Genomic DNA, 20,113 nt, shown 5'->3' on the forward strand with positions numbered 1-20,113 from the left:
ACTCCCTTATAACATGGAAAGATTTTAGTCACATAGTTTGTTTTATTGTGGTACAATTAACATAACAAAATTTAACAGTTTTAAGCATTGATACAGTGGCATTAGGTACATCTCCAATACTGGATAGTCATCACCACTGTACATTTCCAGAACTTTTCATCATTTCAGACAGAAGCTCTATAGCCATTAAATAACTCTCCATTTCCCCTTCCCTAGCCGCCGCCTCGCGATTATCTGCCTCTGTGAATTTGCCTATTAGAGGTAATTCAGATAAGTGGAATCATATAATGTTTATCATTTTGTGTTCGGCTAATTTTACTTATGGTATTTTCAGGGTTTATCCGTGTTGTAGCTCATATCAGAATTTCCTTCCTTTTTAGGCTGAATAATAGTCATTTTATGTATATACCACATCACTGTTACTTTTTTATCACTTTTTTTTTAACTTTAGTTTGTTGTATTTTCTAAAAAATTATTTTAAACTTCTCCCATTTCTCTTCAGCATTGTTAGGTTTGTTTCCCCTTTGATTTTTTTTTTCAGGGATCCTTCTTACATTTTAAGCAATGTGAACGTTCAGCTAAGAGGCTTGGCTAACGTAAACATCTAGCTTAGTGCAGCAGTTATTTAGTGAGCATATACTGTGTGCCAGGTGCTGGGCTTCCTGCCTTAAGAGCATTTCCTTCTTTAGTTCTCATACCCAGTCTGTGAGACAGGTGCACTGTTATTCCTCTCAGTGAGAAAACTGAGAGCTAGTGTGGTGGTCCGCAGTCACAAAGCTAGTGGCTGATACAGACCAGATTTAAACCAGGTTTATGTACTTCCAGAGACAGATCTATTGGCCATCATGCTACAGTCTCCAGTTGGAAGGATAATTATAGAACAAACTTCAAATAATGGTTAAAGAGCTACAACATCAAATTATATGATAATCTTTGGGAAAAGAATCACCAGATTATATAATCACATTTTCAAGTGCTTTCAAAGCAATAGGTCATAGTAACAGGTATTTATTTATAATGTAAATGTAATGATTACATTATTTATAATTAATACATGCAAGCTGATAGATAATCTGTCTATTATTTTAACCTTGTCTTGAGTGATGTATGTCTTCTCTATTTAAGGGGAGCTGCCTGAATGATCCTTTCTGTTTCTTGATCTGTTTCCTTAGTTGAGAAACAGGAAAAGAGACTTTTTCTGAAGCTGGAAATGGGGAGAGACAGTCAGACTATCGCATGTGCCTGACCGGGATCCACCCGGCACGCCCACCAGGGGGCGATGCTCTGCCCACCAGGGGGCGATGCTCTGCCCCTCCGGGGCGTCGCCCTGTTGCGACCAGAGCCACTCCAGCGCCTGGGGCAGCAGCCAAGAAGCCATCCCCAGTGCCCAGGCCATCTTTGCTCCAATGGAGCCTCGGCTGCAGGAGGGGAAGAGAGAGACAGAGAGGTAGGAGAGGGGGAGGGGTGGAGAAGCAGATGGGCGCTTCTCCTGTGTGCCCTGGCCGGGAATTGAACCCGGGACTTATGCACGCCAGGCCGACGCTCTACCACTGAGCCAACCGGCCAGGGCCTAGGAAAAGAGACTTTTTAAAAAATGTCTATTGTATTGATTTTAGAGGGAAAGGAAGGAGAGGAGGGAGAGAGAGATACAGGAACATCAATCTGCTCCTGGTGTGCCCTGACTGGGGATTGAACCAGCAACCTCTGTGCTTCAGGACGATGTTCTAACCAGCTAAGCCATCCAGCCAGGGCAGGAAAAGAGACTTTTATTGAATTAGGTCACAAGTTTTTAACTGAAATAAACAAGTGATTGTAAGATTAAGTTTCTCTTAGAAGTTTTGATGCCAGTCCCCTCTTCTATATTTTTATTCTCTTCGGCACACTTTATGTACAATTTTATTAGAACTTTCAAGTTGAAATCATCTGCTGTGTCATTGAGGTGGGCCCTCTTCTAATTCTTTCATCATAGTTTTACTTGAATAGTGACCAAAAGAGTATATTAGGCCATTTTACTAAGGGAATAAATAATTTGAGGCTTTTTTTTTTCCATTTTACCTTTTCAAATTGAGGGGCCAATAAAAGTTCAGTTTTTACATCTTGAGTCAAAAGCATGTTGGAAGATGCTTGAGTTTGCCCAGGGATGATCTCTCCCTTACTAAAAGTTTATATGGGGAGAAAATATAGACAACTCATTTAAAACTTTAAAATAAGGGACAAGTAAGGTTTATTCCAAGTGCAACCTTCATTCCTTTCTCACTGTGTTGGCTGGAATCTGAATTTTTAAGTCATTTTTGTCTGTTACTTTCTTGAGAAAATAAATACAATATTATTTTGCATGGTAGTTGCTGAAATATTGGCACTTTAATAGATATAGTTTCTTTCATTTTGGCAGTTGAACGACAGCATATAGGACTGCCTGTGAATCACATGAATATAAATACCTTTTTGGTTCTGTTTGGTACATTAAAAGTTGCTATAATAAATTTATGTGCAGTTTTTATCCTTTGACTTTTTCCTATGAATAGGCCCTTTTAAAACATTAACATCCCTACAGTTTAACCACTGAATGGGCTGATTCTAGTTAGTTTTGTGAATGATTTCTGTAATTCTCTCTTTGCTAAGGTAAGGGGAAAAAAGTCTTCAGAAATGCTTCCATACTTTTCTAAATGGTTTCTTGTTGATTTGCTCAGATTGTGTTTTAAACTGAAGAGCATTATATAATTTGTCAGAGTATGTATGTTGTGGGCTGAAAATGATATTATTCATATAATGTCAATTTTGAATTTTTATGGCAAATTTTTCAGGAAAGAGGACTCAAGCATTTTCAGTGTTTGTTTTATAAACCTCATAATTATATTTACATGAATTGTTTCGCAAATCCATGTTCAGAAATCTGTGCATAATCCTCCCAACAGCTTTCTGCCCTTCTGCATTTCATTAATAAATTTGAACTATGAAGTTTATCATTTTTTATTATTGAAATTCACAAATGAGATTGGTACGCTTAGAAGTAAAAACCAGTCGAAATTACTGAAAGCTGTGAATTAGGGAATATATAACTTAAAAAGTTAGCTTCCTGACCAAACTACAGTTTATTATTTCAGAGCGCTTACAAGAAAGTCATCTGCTTTCCCTATTAGACTTAAGATTTTTTCTTCCAGTTCTTTATCATTCACATAAATTTTACATGATATTCATCATAACATAGATGTATGACACTACTTTTACATCTGTAAAGAAATTTCAAGTAGTTAGTGGTAGTGTGTTAGATTGATACTATGTGGGTTTGCTTTAATAAAAATGTAGCTAAATTAATACTGTTCATATGGACAGAGTATTAAACTAGAAGTTAGGTATGTTTATTTTTATATTGTGACCTTGGACAGGTTACTCAGCTTCTCTGTTTCTCTGTCACCCATACAATGAGGAACTCCTGTTTCCTCCGCCAACTTCAGGGTTTTTAAAAGAAATCAAATGAAATAATGAAGGGAGAGAACTTTTAATAGTATATAGGTCTGTACAAATTGCAAGTTATATCTAATCAGCAAATTTATATGCTACAATTACTATGTTAAAGTCTTTAAACACATTTTATTTTTTGTAGAAGGGTGAATAAATTTCCTGCCTCTTGTTGAACTACTTTTCTTAAATTATAACATAAAAGTCAGTTTCAACCTGATTTTAGCCAAAAAATTCTAAATTCTAAATTAATGGATTTCAAATCAATGAAATTCTAAGTGTATATATACTTAGCAGGAACATTTAGTTTTTAAAAATAAGTTATTTCTCTGTAGTGTAAATAAATTTTTTTAAAATCTGATACATGGGAACCCAAGTAATTCTATATATTTGAGAATATGATAATAAGACTTCTTTTATGTTGCAGTGTTGTAGAACCAATTGGTAAACTTTTCTTCTAAGATCAAGTATTATTCAACACCATGGCGTGGCAGTGTCTATTGGTGCCTCTTATGTTACTTAAAAGTCCAAAGTGTGTACAGATGAAGAATGAGACAGATGGGTTGCTAGAAGAGAAAGAGAGAACTGAAAAGAAAAAAAATGTTGGGTGGTAGAAACTGCAGTAGGGCCACAAATAGTTCCTTTTGACGCTGAACAGCCCTGGTTCCATGATATAGGCTAGGACACAGGCCTTCAATGAAGTTATCAGCTTAAGTGTGCTCCTTCCATGAACACAAGTGATATTTTACCTGCCAACTGTAGTATGTCTGACTTGTTACACAAGCTACTAAAATATTGTAAATACCTCTTACATATTTTCATGTGTGACAGTTATCAGGAATAGGTATTTAGTTTATTTGATGACCCATTTTATATATTTATTTTGGTTATAGACCCTTGAACTCATACTACAGGGTTCATTTGAAATTAACTTTTTTTCCTTACCAACAAATGTTCTTGTTTATTTGTCATTTTGGGAAAACTGTTTGCTCTCTAACAGTGGAACCGTATCGAATCATGAAGGCATGCATGCTATAACACTGAGCTCTGGTATTTTATTATTTTTTTCATTAGTTTTCACAAACTAATGGCAGGGTTCCCCAGGTGTGGTGGACAGCACATCTAACCATCAAGGCCAGGGTTGTTTTTTTTCTCTCCTGTCACCTTGTGAATTGTGACTGACATTTGGACATTTGGAGACATTTTCTGCCTAAGTGGCTGATATAATCACCTATTATTTATAATGGAAAAATAATAACCACAATATTTTTACTAAATATTTGCTGATTTTTTTTTCATCACCACTGAACATTGCTGTATTCTCTTCACTATACCATTCTTTTTTTAGGTGAGAGGAGGGGAGATAGTGAGGCAGACTCCTGCATGCACCCCAACTGGGATCCACCTGGCAACCCAGTCTGGGGCCAATGCTTGAGTACCGAGCTGTTTTTTAGCACCTGAGGCTGACACGCTTGGACCAACCAAGCCATCCTCAACGCCCAGGGCACGCTTGAACCAATTGAGCCACTGGCTTTGGGAGGGAAGGAAGGAGAGAAGAGGGGGGAGAGAAGCAGATGGTCACTTCTCCTGTGTGTTGATGACCAGGAATCGAACCCAGGAAGTCCATACACTGGGCTGACTCTCTAGCCACTGAGCCACTGGCAGGGCCCACTATACCATTCTTTAAGTGGAAGCCAGAGTTGTCTGTCATGCCTGAGGATTGTTATGTGGAGTTTAAATCCAAAGAAGTTGTAAATTCTCTGTACAGTAGTTCTTGATGTACCCCCACCCCCCATGTCATATAATACAGAAACTGACTGCTTGGTACAATGAAAGAACTTTGGTGGCACTAAATAGAATTTGTTTTAAATTTATAGTGGCATGGTAATAATTTGCCAGTTGTTACATCCTTTATGAATTCCTCTCTGTAGGCCATTTTAAAGGGGAAAATATCTGTCTTTTTTATAAAGGTTCTTATGCTTGCTTACTGTCAACACAAACTTTTTTGAGTATAAAGATCACTGGATTTGGTGTCAAAGATCTGGGTTTAGCATTTTGCAAATTTAGGAATTATGTGTGAGCTCATAAGCCACAGTTACGCACTTTTGGTAATTGGTTAAGTCTTTCTGGAATGTAATTTGCAATACTCATCAGAACAGAAGTGTTCATTGACCTAGCAGTATCACTTCTAGAGTTTATGTTAAAGAGATAATTAGATGAGTTCAGAAATATATGTAGGAGAATATACATGTATAGATGTCCATTGCAATGTTTGTGATAATAAATTGCTAACAACCTATATGTCCAGTAAGGAGATTGAATACATAAACAAATAAAAATGGTGCATCTGCAGCTGGAACAATATATAGTCATTTAAAATAATCATATGTTTATAGACATTGAAAAAGATGCACAACATACTAAGCAGTTAAAGCCAGTCTAAAGCCATTTATAAAGCATTATTCTGTTCATGCAATATCGTATATATGTGTGTATAGCTTTGTTTGTGATTCAGTTTTTTTTTTAACTTTATTTATTGATTTTACAGAGAGAAGAGGGGGGAGTGGAACAAGAAGTCTGAACTCATAATTGCTTTCCTTTGTTGTTCATTGATTGCTTGTCATATGTGCCTTGACTGGGTAATAGGTAAGCCCAGAGTTTCGAACCAGCAACTCCAGCATTCCAGGTCAACGCTTTATACACTGTGCCACCATTGTCAAGGCTTGATTCAGTTTTTTAAACTTGTTATTTTGCAATAACTATAGAATCACAGGAGGTTGCCAAAAATGTACAGTGAGGTCCCTTGCATTCTTCATTCAGTCTCCTCCAGTGATATCTTGCATAACTATAGTTCAGTATCAAAATCAGGAAATTGACATTGGTACAATCCACAAAAGTTACTAAGATTTCAGCACTTAATTATACGTGCACTCATTTGTGTGTGTATATGTCCTCTGTATAGTTTTATCATACGTGTAGACTTATGTAGCCACCAGAATCAAGGTATTGTTTCCCAGCAAGGCTCCCTTGTGTTTTCCCTATATAACTACACCCATTCTCCCCCCGCCCCCACCTCTAACCCCTGGCAGCTGCTAATCAGTTTCCTATCTCTGTAATTCTGTTCTTTCAAGAAAGTTATATAAATGGAATAATACAGTATGTCACATTTTGAGACTGGCTCTTTTCACTCAGCATAGTATCCTTGAGATCTGTTCAAGTTGCTGTATATCCTCAGTAGTTCATTCCTTTTTATTGCCGATAGTGTTCTATGTTGTATATGTACCGCAATTTGTCTAAACAGTGGCCCATTGAAGAACTTTGGGATTATTTCCAGTTTTTGGCTATAATGAATAAAGCTGCTATGAACCTTTGTGTACGGGATTTTGTATGAACATACGTTTTTATTTCTTTGTGATAAATGCCCAAGAGCACAATTTCTGGGCTGTATGATAAGTGCATGTTTAGTCTTATACAAACTGCCAAACTTGGTGTAAAGCGGCCATATCATTTTACCTTCCCATCAGTAATGTATGTGAGATCCAGCTTCTCTGCATCCTGGCCAGCATTTGATGTCACTTTTAAAAAAAAATTTTAGTTTGATAGGTGTGTAGTGTTACTTCATGGTGGTTTGAGCATAGCTCATTTTTACAGTAATATAATATAAAGACTATTTCCTTTTAAAAATGAATAATATATCTAGATTTAATTTCTGTACTGCTACTTATTAAAAGTTCCTTAATACTAAGACATTTTGCTGAGTGCATAAGGAATACTGATTTCCTTTGTAATCCTAGGGTTATGTTTTGACCATAGTGAAACATTATGTAAATAAAATCAAAGCAGATCACCTACAGTTGTTTAATACAGCTGTTTGCAGTGATTTCAAAGTATAAAAGTACTCCCCAAATTACTAAATTATGTTTTATATTTCCTTTCTGTTCCATGAGGGTGAAGACTGGCAAATTACTTGTAAGAAGTATTGATGAATAAGTATATGCAAATTTGAAAGTTTGGTCTTTGTGATTTTGCTGTATTGTTGTTGGATGGATGAGGGAACTCACGTTTATTGAGCTATGTGCTGGGCACTTTCCATATATTGCCACATAGTCCTTACAACTCTCCTATGAGTTGGAGGTATCCTGTGTCCCTTTTAAAGACTGAGGACACTGAGGTTCAAAGTAAGTAACTTGGCGAGGTCATGCCAATAGGAAGTGAGAAAGCTAAACGTAAGTTACGTGGCTTCAGAATCTATACTCTTTCCATTATACCAGGAGTGTACATTGTTTTCAGTAATAGGCCACATGATTGGAAATCCACATGCCAGTGTGCGTGAGTTTGTTACTTGATGATCATGGTTAAGTTGAGAGGTAGTACCCTTGGTGTTTAAATATTGTCTGGTGATGCAAGGACATTTCATATTCTTCCTGTTAATATGCCTTCCAAGTGTTCCAATTTGGTATATAACTTTAGTAGAACTAAACTAGAATTTTTAAAGATTATGTACTTGACTGTGTTCTGCTCTAATAACTGTTAGTGGTTTATCAAAGTTTGCCGGCTCAACACTTGGTAGTTGTGATTAATTATAGTGGTTGTGATACAAGGTTAGGCTTTATTAAATGCACCATACCGGCATTATTATTATTACTTTTTTTTTTTGGCTGAAAATCTCAAGCTGTTTTTAGCCAGGGTAAGACATGAAACTATTGTATACCTGGGCACCTTGCTCTGCTTTAAGGGTTCTATTAGTGTGTGTTTTTGAGTCTGTGCTTATTGGCTTCCTGTTTTAGAAAATCCAAACTCCTTAACATGGCATGAAGATTCTTCACTCTTTTGCTCTATTTTATCTTGCCAGTTTTCTCTGCTAGCTACACTTTCTAGTTACTTAACTTTATCATGATGTATGTTGGTGTACTCAGCAGAAGTGGCATAAATTACTTTGATTATTTGAGATATGATTTAGAAATAATTCAGCTGTATTATTGATATTCATTGGGGAATTTGATCATGAAAGCTCTCATAGAAGCATGTTGAGAGTATGAGGTTGAGGTTAATGACAGATCTCTTCCTCAGGAGGTTTTGTTCTTGAAATCGAAGTAAGAGAGAGAACAGACTTAGAATATAGCCCAGAGATGGCAGTGAACTTCCCTATAGTTATGAAAAGAAAATTTATTTTTAATTTATTGTGTAGACATTAGTTGTGAAAATTTTAATAACTACTTCTTTGCTGAATTATCTTCTGGTAAATCCATGGAACGTTCTTAAAACTGGAATAACCCCAAGACTGGTCTCAGATTTTCTTGGGGTGTGTGTGTGTGTGTGTGTGTGTGTGTGTGTGTGTCTTTCTGTCTCATGGGCATAGTTTTCTAGTCCCATAGGTTTCACTGTTCACTTGGGTGTTATTAGCAAAACTGAGGCTCCTGTTCTGTGACTCCCATCTGTTTATGCTGCTGCTGGAATAATATAGTGGCCAAGCCCTGAGAAGGAGGAGCCTGGTCCACACCTGGTCATTGTATCGGTATGTTTATCTAGAGTTAGTTCACTTAGCAAAAGTTTGATTAAGCGATTACTAATTGTAAGTATCTATCCCTAATCTCTTGTTATTGACATTTTTCAAATTGACCTGGAGTAGTTGTAGATTTTATGTACGCATACAGTAAGTTTGAATATTACTCTGTGTGGTGCTAATTTATTTAATCTGTATTGGTATGAATATTTGACTGCTGCCTTTTTGCCCCTCTTTTATATGCTTCTAGTGCCCCAAATCTGCCATCAGAAACAGCATTGAGTTTCTAATTGTCTTGGAAACATTGGCATATTCCGTGGTACCATTTTAGTCTTATTTACTGCAAATGATGATTTGTTAGTTGCCTGCTGCCAGAACATCTGAGCTCATTTGTTTAACTAAAACAGTGCTGTGCATAGATGCCTATAACACGCAGCAACAGTTACCAACCACCCCAGTTGCTTGCCACTTTATTTTAGCTCTAAATCAAGCAAATGGGAAAGAAGATTATTCTTAAAATGTTCCAAGAAGTTTAGAAAATTGGAGGATGGAGAGGTGGGAGGAAAGGAATTCTATTATAACAATCAGTATGTTCCTTTTAGCAGGGTTGTACCTGGCTGATTTCCTTTGTAGCAATAAGTAAGGCTTCAGAGTGCAGAAATCGCAGGGATACTGCAGCAAACAGCTTTGTGAATCCTTTATTTGATAGGTAATTACCGGGTGATTGTCTTCTGGCTAAGCCACTGTACGAGGCATGGGCAAATGAGGCATTTTCCCTGTTCTCACGGAGTTTATAATCTGGGCACTCCAGGTGTTTCTGACCCAAATGGTGAGGAGGCTGGCATGATGCTGTTTCAGATTGTGGCCATGTATGTGTAGGGGACCCAGGCCAGACTGGACCTAATTACAGAAGGGCAGGTGCCGGCTGGCTTACCACCAGAGGGAGCTTCCTAGAGAGGTGGGATAATTCTAGCGTTTCCAGGTCTCTTCATCCTTGAAAGATCAAAATGTCAGACTACTTAAAAAGATATCTTATTTTACATTTGGAAGCAAATGAATGTTTTAAAAAAATATTTTAATAAAAATCTAAACTTAGGGGCAGACCTTGCCTTGACAGCTGGAGAGTGTCGAGTGTTTCTTGAAGAACAGGGAAATAATTTTGTCCACTGATAGTGAAGTGTGTGACATGCATTCACTCAGTGCATTTAATTCAGTGCTTGCTTTGTACTAGGCTGGGAATGCTTTGATGAGCAAGGAGCCCACAATCTATGGGGCATAGACAGATCATTGGGCAATCTTGCTAGTGTGTGCTCAGTTTTTGTTTGTTTGTTTGTTTGTTTTTGTATTTTTCTGAAGCTGGAAACAGGGAGAGACAGTCAGACAGTCCAGACTCCCGCATGCGCCCGACCGGGATCCACCCGGCACGCCCACCAGGGGGCGACGCTCTGCCCCTCCGGGGCGTGGCTCTGTTGCGACCAGAGCCACTCTAGTGCCTGGGGCAGAGGCCAAGGAGCCATCCCCTGCGCCCAGGCCATCTTTGCTCCAATGGAGCCTCGACTGCGGGAGGGGAAGAGAGAGACAGAGAGGAAGGAGAGGGGGAGTAGTGGAGAAGCAGATGGGCGCTTCTCCTGTGTGCCCTGGCCGGAAATCGAACCCGGGACCTCTTGCACGCCAGGCCGACGCTCTACCACTGAGTCAACCGGCCAGGGCTGTGTGCTCAGTTTTATGGATAGGTGCTTAGGGTCAGAAACCAGACTTGTCACCTGGTCTTAGGTGGTTAAAGAAGGTAGCCTAGAAACAGAGGCAGCATCTTTCACAGAGCTCAACATGTCCTGGGCATCCAGATAGTATTTGTTAAGTCAGTGGTCCCCAACCTTTTTTGGGCCACGGACCGGTTTAATGTCAGAAAATGTTTTCACGGACTGGCCTTTAGGGTGGGTTGGATAAATATATCATGTGATCGAGACAAGCGTCAAGAGTGAGTCTCAGATGGATGTAACAGAGGGAATCTGGTCATTTTTAAAAATAAAACATCATTCAGACTTAAATATAAATAAAACGAAATAATGTAAGTTATTTATTCTTTCTCTGCGGACCGGTACCAAATGGCCCACGGACTAGTACCGGTCCGCGGCCCAGGGGTTGGGGACCACTGTGTTAAGTGAACAAATTTAGAAGCTTTTAAAAGGTTCCAGCCACACGTATATAATTGAAGCTCTTGGTTCCAGCCAGCTTTGAGAGTGATATTGACTAAAGACACTAGAAGCATCAGTGAAACAGAATTTATTCACATGGTCCAGTTATTAACCTCATAAAGCTCTTTACAATCTTTTGCATTTTATACCTCTTTGCTTTTTTTTTTTTTGCCTGAGTAACCAATAAACATTAATTCGTAGTTCCCACTTCTTGCCAACTACTAATGTGCTTTATTAAATCTGACCACAGTGATTGATTAATTAGAACTTTTGATTATTAACAGAAGTCAATTTAATTTAGCATCTGCCAGAAAGAGGGGCTTTATGTGATGAAGAGTCAGGGGGTGTTGATAGAATCCAAGACCAGAATACACGCAGCTAGGCTTTGGGAAGAACAGGTCCCACGAATCAGGAGATCAGCAAGAATCCTCAGAGGCCTTTCTGTTTGTTGCTGCTCCTCTCCGCAAAGCTCTTTCATTCTGTTTCTTACTACCCAGGTTTCTCTGCTTCCTAGTGGGTGGAGGATGGCTTCCCATTACCCTCAGCTTTGAATCCAAGGTCCAGCCATCGGAAAACCTGTCTTTCCATCTCAATTCCGAATTTCCCATGACTTTGGTGTGTCTTACATTAGGTCTATCCTTGACCCAGTCACCTATGGCCAGGGAGTGGGTGGGTTCATGCTGAGCTTGCCTGTCTGCCTTTGCTCACCCCAGAGGGGGTGTGGGAAGGTAGAGGAGAGAAATAGCGGGACAGCAGACAATGATGTCACGAGGCATACAGACACTCTAAAAATATCTGATGCTTATAAACACTTTATGTAGATTATTTCTAGGTTATTTTGACTAAAAACTTTTTAGGCCTGACCTGTGGTGGCACAGTGGATCAAGCGTCGACCTGGAATGCTGAGATTGTCTGTCAAAACCCTAGGCTTGCCTGGACAAGGCACATATGGGAGTTGATGCTTCCTGCTCCTCCCCCCCTTCTCTCTTTCTTTCTCTCTCTCTCTCTTCTCTAAAATGAATAAATAAAAATAATTAAAAAAAAAAAACAACTTTTTAATCTTAAATGAAACTTAAAGGTTTAACTTTGAAAAAATTTATCTTTTAAAATTTCAATGTAATTTGAGATTCTTAAGGTAATGGCATATCCACTGTAGTAATTAGATGGTCTTAGCTTTGTTTTGTGACTACGTATGATGCTTTTTACTGTCTTGATTGCAGGAAAGAGAGGTTCTAGGGCAGTTCTAAAAAAATATGTGAGACATTCATGCAGTTGAGAGTTTTGTAGTAGCCACTTGAAAAAAGGGAAATGAAACAGGTGAAATTAATAATAAATTTCATTTAACCCAGTAGATCCCAAATATTATAATTTTGTGAACATAAGGATTAATAATGAATTATTTGCATTATTATTATTTTTTTTTTTTGTATTTTTCTGAAGCTGGAAACGGGGAGAGACAGTCAGACAGGCTCCCGCATGCGCCCGACCGGGATCCACCCGGCACACCCACCAGGGGCAACACTCTGCCCCTCTGGGGCGTCGCTCCGCTGCGACCAGAGCCACTCCAGTGCCCGGGCCATCCCCGCTCCAACGGAGCCTTGGCTGCGGGAGGGGAAGAGAGAGACAGAGAGGAAGGAGGGGGTGGGGGCAAAGAAGCAAATGGGCGCCTCTCCTATGTGCCCCGGCCGGGAATCGAACCCGGGTCCTCCACACGCCAGGCCGACGCTCCACTGCTGAGCCAACCGGCCAGGGCCTGCATTATTTTTAATCTTTGAAATCTAGCATGTATTTTCTATTTCAGTACCCCTCAATTTGGACTGGCCATAGCTCACACCGCATGGTTAGCATGCTGGACAGTGGAGTGCTCGCAATGGGTAACACAATCAGTGTTCTCCCACAGTTTTTCTAGAATGTTCTTGTCAGATGCCTTCATCCTTAAGAATCCTGTTTTTTTAAGTGTGCTTCATTAGCAAGAGCAGGGGATTTTTAAGGCAGCTATGGGAGAGTTGCCCGTTCAGAGGATTTGCTGTGCCACATGTATTAGGAGAAAAGAGCATATAATTTTTAACCCAGTCCCCAGACTAAAGCTGGTTCTTGTTCTTCCTACATCTCTGATTCCTGGAATGTTGAACTACTTGAAAGCCTTAGTTTGTCTGTTTATATTTCTTTTTTTCCTCTCTTGATTTCACATTATTAGAATGGATGTGTGGTTAAGGACAAAAGGCAGCTTTCCTATGGCTACTTTAAAAATCCCCATCTCCTAAACATAATGGCACTTTTTCTAAATAAGTGTTATCCCATGGTCAGTACTGTCCTTAGAAATGCACAGATGGGGCCCTGCCTTCTGCTCCGTACTTTGGAGTGCCTCTGGAGAATTTTTCTAAGTCCCCCCAATTCATTCTTCCTCCCTTTCCCAGGGTCTGAAAAGAAGGGTGCTCTAAGCTCTTCTCTTTTATGAATCTCATATTGAGAATTATAGTAAATTTTTTAATTACATTGAAAATGGAAGCTTCATTTTATTTTGCTGATTTTATTATTTACTGTATACCATATTTTCTTCTAAATTATTTTTCTCTTCCTTATTTTTATATATTCCTTTAATTGGTAAGTATGTATATATTTAGTGTTGTAATTATTAATTATTTTCTTCTGTCTCTCCAGTGCTGATTTGAAGCTTTTGGAGGAGGCAACTATTTCAGTCTGCAAGTCTTTAGGTATGTGGGGAAAATAAGCATGTGTGTTTGTGCGTGCGCACGCATATGTATGCATGTGTGGGGGGGCATTTATTTGAACTTTTCTGTTACAAATCTTGATAATGTAATAGTGTAATATTGAATTAAAAAAGGGCTATATTTTTTTTTAATTTTTTTAAAAATTTATGATTTTATAGAGAGGAGAGAGAGAGAGAGAGAGAGAGAGAGAGAGAAAGAGAAAGAGAGAGAGGGTAGAGGGGGGAGGAGCAGGAAGCATCAACTCCCAATGTACCTTGACCAGGCAAGCCCAGGGTTTTGAACCGGTGACCTCAGTGTTCCAGGTCGACGCTTTATCCACACCGCCACCACAGGTCAGGTAGGAAGTGCTGTATTCTTGATGACAACAATAATAATAGTTATAATTACATATACTTCTATTTATGGTACTCATTGATGCCACTAGAATATACCATTCAGTCATTAGCGATAAGACGCATGCTTTGTTAATTTGCAGTAATGGTAATAGACTTGAAGTTGTAGACTGTCTTTCAGTTTATTCTTTCTTCTGAATTTTGAATAACAGATAAAACAAAAAATTAAGTTAATTTGGTTGTTGCATGGACATTAATAACGATGTTTTAGTAAAGTGCACGGGCTCTGGAGTGAGTTTATGATGTTCATGTCAGCTCTGTGATTTATTAGCTGAGCCTTAATTTCCTCATCTAAATTTCAGGATTCTCATGAATAAAAGATCAGGTAAGATATGGAATGTCCTGTATAATGTCTAGTATCTTGTCATTATTCACCATTTTTATCAACAGATGTCATTTTTGGGGGGTCTTATTTTGAAATGTTTTATTTTCTTTATTTTCAAGTTGATAATTTGACACGAATATATAAATATATGTTTTTGAAAATATAGATAATTATACCTACAGTGCGTTGTTGCTTTGAGAATTAGAGACACAGCATGCGTTTGTCAAATGTCAAGGGAATAGGAGTTTCTTAAGAGATAATGATATTCTGTTTTTAAATCAAGCTATATAGAAAGAAGATTGAAATCTTATAAAGCATTTTCTCTGACCACAATGACATGAAACTAGAAAGCAACCACAACAGAAAAACTGAAAAATACTCAAAAACACTTGGAAACTAAACAGCATATTATTAAATAATGAATGGGTTAACAATGAGATCAAAGAAGAAATAAAAAAAATTCCTAGAAACGAATGACAATGAGCATACAACAACTCAAAATTTATCGGACACAGCAAAAGCAGTACTGAGATGGAAGTTCATAGCATTGCAGGCATACCTTAAGAAGCTAGAAAAAGCTCAAATAAACAACTTGACCCTGCGTCTAAAAGAACTAGAAAAAGAACAGCAAGTAAAGCCGAGAGGTAGTAGAAGGAAGGAAATAATAAAAATCAGAGTGGAAATAAATGACATAGAGGCTAAAGAAACAATACAGAGGATCAATGAAACAAGGAGGTGGTTCTTTGAAAAGGTAAATAAGATCAATGAACCTTTAGCCAGACTCACCAAGAAAAAAAAAGAGAGTATTCAAATAAAATTAGAAATGAGAGTGGAGAAATAACAATTTACACAACAGAAATACAAAGGATCTTAAGAAAATATTATGAAGAACTGTATGCCAAAAAATTAGACAACCTAGATGAAATGGACAGATTCCTTGAAACATATAATATTTTAAAAATCAAATGGGAAGAATCAGAAAACCTAAACAGACCTATTACAACAAATGAGATCGAAATAGTTATCAAAAAACTCCCAACAAACAAAAGTCCAGGGCCCGATGGCTTCACAAGTGATTTCTACCAAATATTCAAAGAACTAACTATTTCAAAAAATTCAAGAGGAAGGAAGACTTCCAAGCTCCTTTTATGAAGTGAGCATAATTCTGATTCCAAAACCAGGTAAAGACAACACAATAAAAGAAAATTATAGGCCAATATCCCTGCTGAATCTAGATGCTAAAATCCTCAACAAAATATTAGCCAACCGGATCCAGCAATATATGAAAAAAAATCATACACCATGATCAAGTGGGATTTATTCTGGGAAGGCAAGGCTGGTACAATATTCCCAAATCAATCAATCAATGTGATTCATCATATAAACAAAAGGAAGGAGAAAAACCACATGATAATTTCAATAGATGCAGAAGAAGCATTTGATAAAATCCAGCACCCATTCATGATCAAAACTCTCAGCAACATGGGAATACAGGTAACATACATCAACATGATAAAGGCCATCTATGACAAACCCACAGCCAACATCATACTCAATGGGCAAAAATTAAAAGCAATCCCCTTAAGATCAGGAACAAGGTAGGGGTGCCCCCTTTCACCACTCTTATTCATCATAGTCCTGGAAGTCCTAGCCACAGCAATCAGACAAGAAGAAGAAATAAAAGGCATCCAAATTGGAAAAGAAGAAGTAAAACTATCATTATTTGCAGATGATATGATATATATAGAAAACCCTAGAGTCTCAGTCAAAAAACTACTGGACCTGGTCAATGAATTCAGCAAGGTGGCAGGATATAAAATTAATACTCAGAAATCAGAGGTATTTTTATACACCAACAATGAATTGTCAGAAAGAGAAATTAAGGAAATAATCCCCTTCTTCATTGCAACCTAGGAGTAAATTTAACAAAGGAGATTAAAGACTTGTACTCGGAAAATTATAAAACATTGATAAAAGAAATCAAGGAAGATACAAGCAAGTGGAAGCATATACCATGCTCATGGTTAGGAAGAATAAACATCATTAAAATGTCTATATTACCCAAAGCAATTTATAAATTCAATGCAATACCGATTAAAATACCAATGACATACTTCAAAGAAATAGAACACATATTCCAAAAATTTATATGGAACCAAAAGAGAACACGAATAGCCTCAGCAATCTTGAAAAGGAAGAATAAAGTGGGAGGTGTTACACTTCCTGATATCAAGTTATACTACAAGGCCATTGTACTCAAAACAGCTTGGTACTGGCATAAGAACAGGCACATAGATCAGTGTAACAGAACAGAGAACCCAGAAATAAACCCACACCTTTATGGACAACTGATAGTTGACAAAGGAGGTAAGAGCATACAATGGAGTAAAGACAGCCTCTTCAACAAATGGTGTTGGGACAATTGGACAGCTACCTGCACAAAAATGAAACTAGACCACCAACTTACACCATTCACAAAAATAAACTCAAAATGGTTAAAAGACTTAAATGTAAGTCGTGAAACCATAAGTATCTTAGAAGAAAACATATGCAGTAAGCTCTCCGACATCTCTCGCAGCAATATATTTGCTGATTTATCTCCACAGGCAAGTGAAATAGACAGGATAAACAAATGGGACTATATCAAACTAAAAAGCTTTTGCACAGCTAAAGACAATAAGAACAGAATAAAAAGACAAACTACACAATGGGAGAACATATTCGACAGTACATCTGATAAGGGGTTAATAACCAAAATTTATAAAGAACTTGTAAAACCCAACACCAGGAAGATAAACAATCCAATCAAAAAATGGGCAAAAGAAATGAACAGACACTTCTCCAAAGAGGACATACAGATGGCCATAAGGCATATGAAAAAATGCTCAACATCACTAATCATTAGAGAAATGCAAATTAAAACCACAATGAGATATCACCTCACACCAGTCAGAATGGCGTTCATCAACAAAACAACACAGAATAAATGCTGACGAGGATGTGGAGAAAAGGGAACCCTCCTGCACTGCTGGTGGGAATGCAGACTGGTGGAGCCACTGTGGAAAACAGTATGGAGATTCCTCAAAAAATTAAAAATCTAACTGCGTTTTGGCCCAGCTATCCCATTTTTAGGAATATATCCCAAGAATACCATAGCACTGTTTCAAAAGGAGAAATGTACCCCCATGTTTATGGCAGCATTGTTCACAATAGCGAAGATCTGGAAACAGCCCAAGCGTCCATCAGTGGACGAGTGGATTAAAAAGTATTCCATATATACAATGGAATACTATGGGGACAAGAAAAAGAAGGAAATCTTACCTTTTGTGACAACATGGATGGACATGGAAAGTATCATGTTAAATGAAATAAGCCTGGTGGAAAAAGAAAAATATCATATGACCTCACTTATGATATTTATAAGTGGAATTCAGTGAACAATGTGAACTGAGGAATGGAATTGAGACAGGGGGGAGATCAAAGGGACCAGAGGAAAAGAGAACAGAGGGAAAGGGGATGATAGGATGGGATAAAGCTGAATGGAAGAGGGGAGGGCGCTCCGGGGAGGAGGGCAAAGGAGATTTGAGGGGAATATAGGAGAGGGGGTATGCAGTCGGGGCAACATTAGAATCTTTGTAAACACAATAAATTAAAATCAATTAAAAAAATCAAGCTATATAGAAAAGCTCCATGTAAACTTGGCTAATTCCCATATAAGTTACTTTGCCAAAGTCTTTGATGAAATATTTTTTCTTTTTAAAAACAAATTATGTTGATAATGATGAGGTCTTATTATAGTAGTTGCATTGAATTTTAAATTTTATTTTATTTTATATTTATTTTTTTACAGAGACAGAGAGAGAGTCAGATAGGGACAGACAGACAGGAACGGAGAGAGATGAGAAGTATCAATCATCAGTTTTTCGTTGCGACACCTTAGTTGTTCATTGATTGCTTTGTCATATGTGCCTTGACCATGGGCCTTCAGCAGACTGAGTAACTCCTTACTCAAGCTAGAGACCTTGGGTCCAAGCTAGTGAGCTTTGCTCAAACCAGGTGAGCCCGTGCTCAAGCTGGCGACCTCAGGGATCTCGAACCTGGGTCCTCCGCATCCCAGTCCAACGCTCTATCCACTGCACCACCACCAGGTCAGGCGAATTTTGAATTTAAAACCACAGATTAGAGAATTTTGTGCTAAATAGAGCTGACTTTCAAACACTGTGTCCATTAATAGACAAATGGATAAAGAAGAGCTGTACATATATAGTGGAAAATTACTCAGCCATAAAAATGAAATCTTACTATTTGTGACAACATGGATGGACTGAGAGTATTAGGCTAAGTCAGTGGTTCCCAACCCCCAGCCATTTGGTACTAGTCCACAGAGAAAGAATAAATAACTTACATTATTTCCATTTTATTTATATTTAAGTCTGAACGATGTTTTATTTTTAAAAAATGACCAGATTCCCTCTGTTCCATCTTTCTTGTCTCGGTCACGTGATACATTTATCTGTCCCACCCTAAAGGCCGGTCCGTGAAAATATTTTCTGACATTAAACCGGTCCGTGGCCCAAAAAAGGTTGGGGACCACTGGGCTAAGTGAAATAAGTCAGAAAGACAAATACCACATGATTTCACATATGTATGGAATCTAAAGTACAAAATAAATGAACAAATAAAACAAACAATTTCATAGATACAGAGAATATTTGGCTGGTTGCCAGGTGAGAGTGTTGTTGGGGAGATGGATGAAAAAGTAGAAGGGAAAAAAAAATTTAAGAAAAAACCTTATGTGACAGTTTGATATCAAAGCAACTATGTAGTTGCTTCACTTTAGTTGTTCATTGATTGCTTATCGTATGTAAAGGATTTTATGTAACAACGATACCAATGCAGTTATGATGATATTGGCTTTTAAGGTGATCTTGGGTTTTATAAAAATAACTTTTTAAACTGGAAGTAATATTCATTATATATAATGCAGTAAGTATTAAACTGTAGAAAAAGAAAAGGTAGTAATTGCTTATAATTTTGCCATCCTGACATAGCCATTGTTAAAATTTTGTGTAATGCCTTCTATTATTTATTTTTGGATATACTTTTACATACCATCTACAAACACACCATTATTTTAATCTGTATTTTTCACTTGTCATATATTAAAGTGTGCCATTATATATTTAAAAATACTTTTGGAAATAGCAAGAAAAAAGATGCCAAAAAGTCCAACAATATAGTGGTAAAGTTAAAATAAAAACCTTCTCAGGCCCTGGCCGGTTGGCTCAGTGGTAGAGCATCAGCCTGGCGTGCAGGAGCCCCGGGTTCAATTCCCGGCCAGGGCACACAGGAGAAGCGCCCATCTGCTTCTCCACCCCTCCCCCTTCCTCTCTGTCTCTCTCTTCCCCTCCCGCAGCCAAGGCTCCACTGGAGCAAAGTTTTCCCCGGGCGCTGAGGATGGCTCTGTGGCCTCTGCCTCAGGCGCTAGAATGGCTCTGATTGCAGCA

The 20,113-nt window shown here is 38.0% G+C and overlaps 1 protein-coding gene across 3 annotated transcripts in view; it reads left to right on the top strand.

Moving 5' to 3' along the window:
* DYM (dymeclin) overlaps positions 1 to 20,113 on the top strand; it is a 303,872-nt gene that overhangs the window by 30,037 nt on the left and 253,722 nt on the right. For all 3 annotated transcript variants that reach the window (XM_066352275.1, XM_066352273.1, XM_066352276.1), the window contains exon 3: positions 13,819 to 13,871. In XM_066352275.1, the coding sequence (XP_066208372.1) occupies positions 13,819 to 13,871 (53 nt within the window). The remainder of the gene's footprint in view (positions 1 to 13,818; positions 13,872 to 20,113) is intronic.

The sequence above is a fragment of the Saccopteryx leptura genome, chromosome 11, assembly GCF_036850995.1.
Source record: "Saccopteryx leptura isolate mSacLep1 chromosome 11, mSacLep1_pri_phased_curated, whole genome shotgun sequence".
Taxonomy (NCBI): domain Eukaryota; kingdom Metazoa; phylum Chordata; class Mammalia; order Chiroptera; family Emballonuridae; genus Saccopteryx; species Saccopteryx leptura.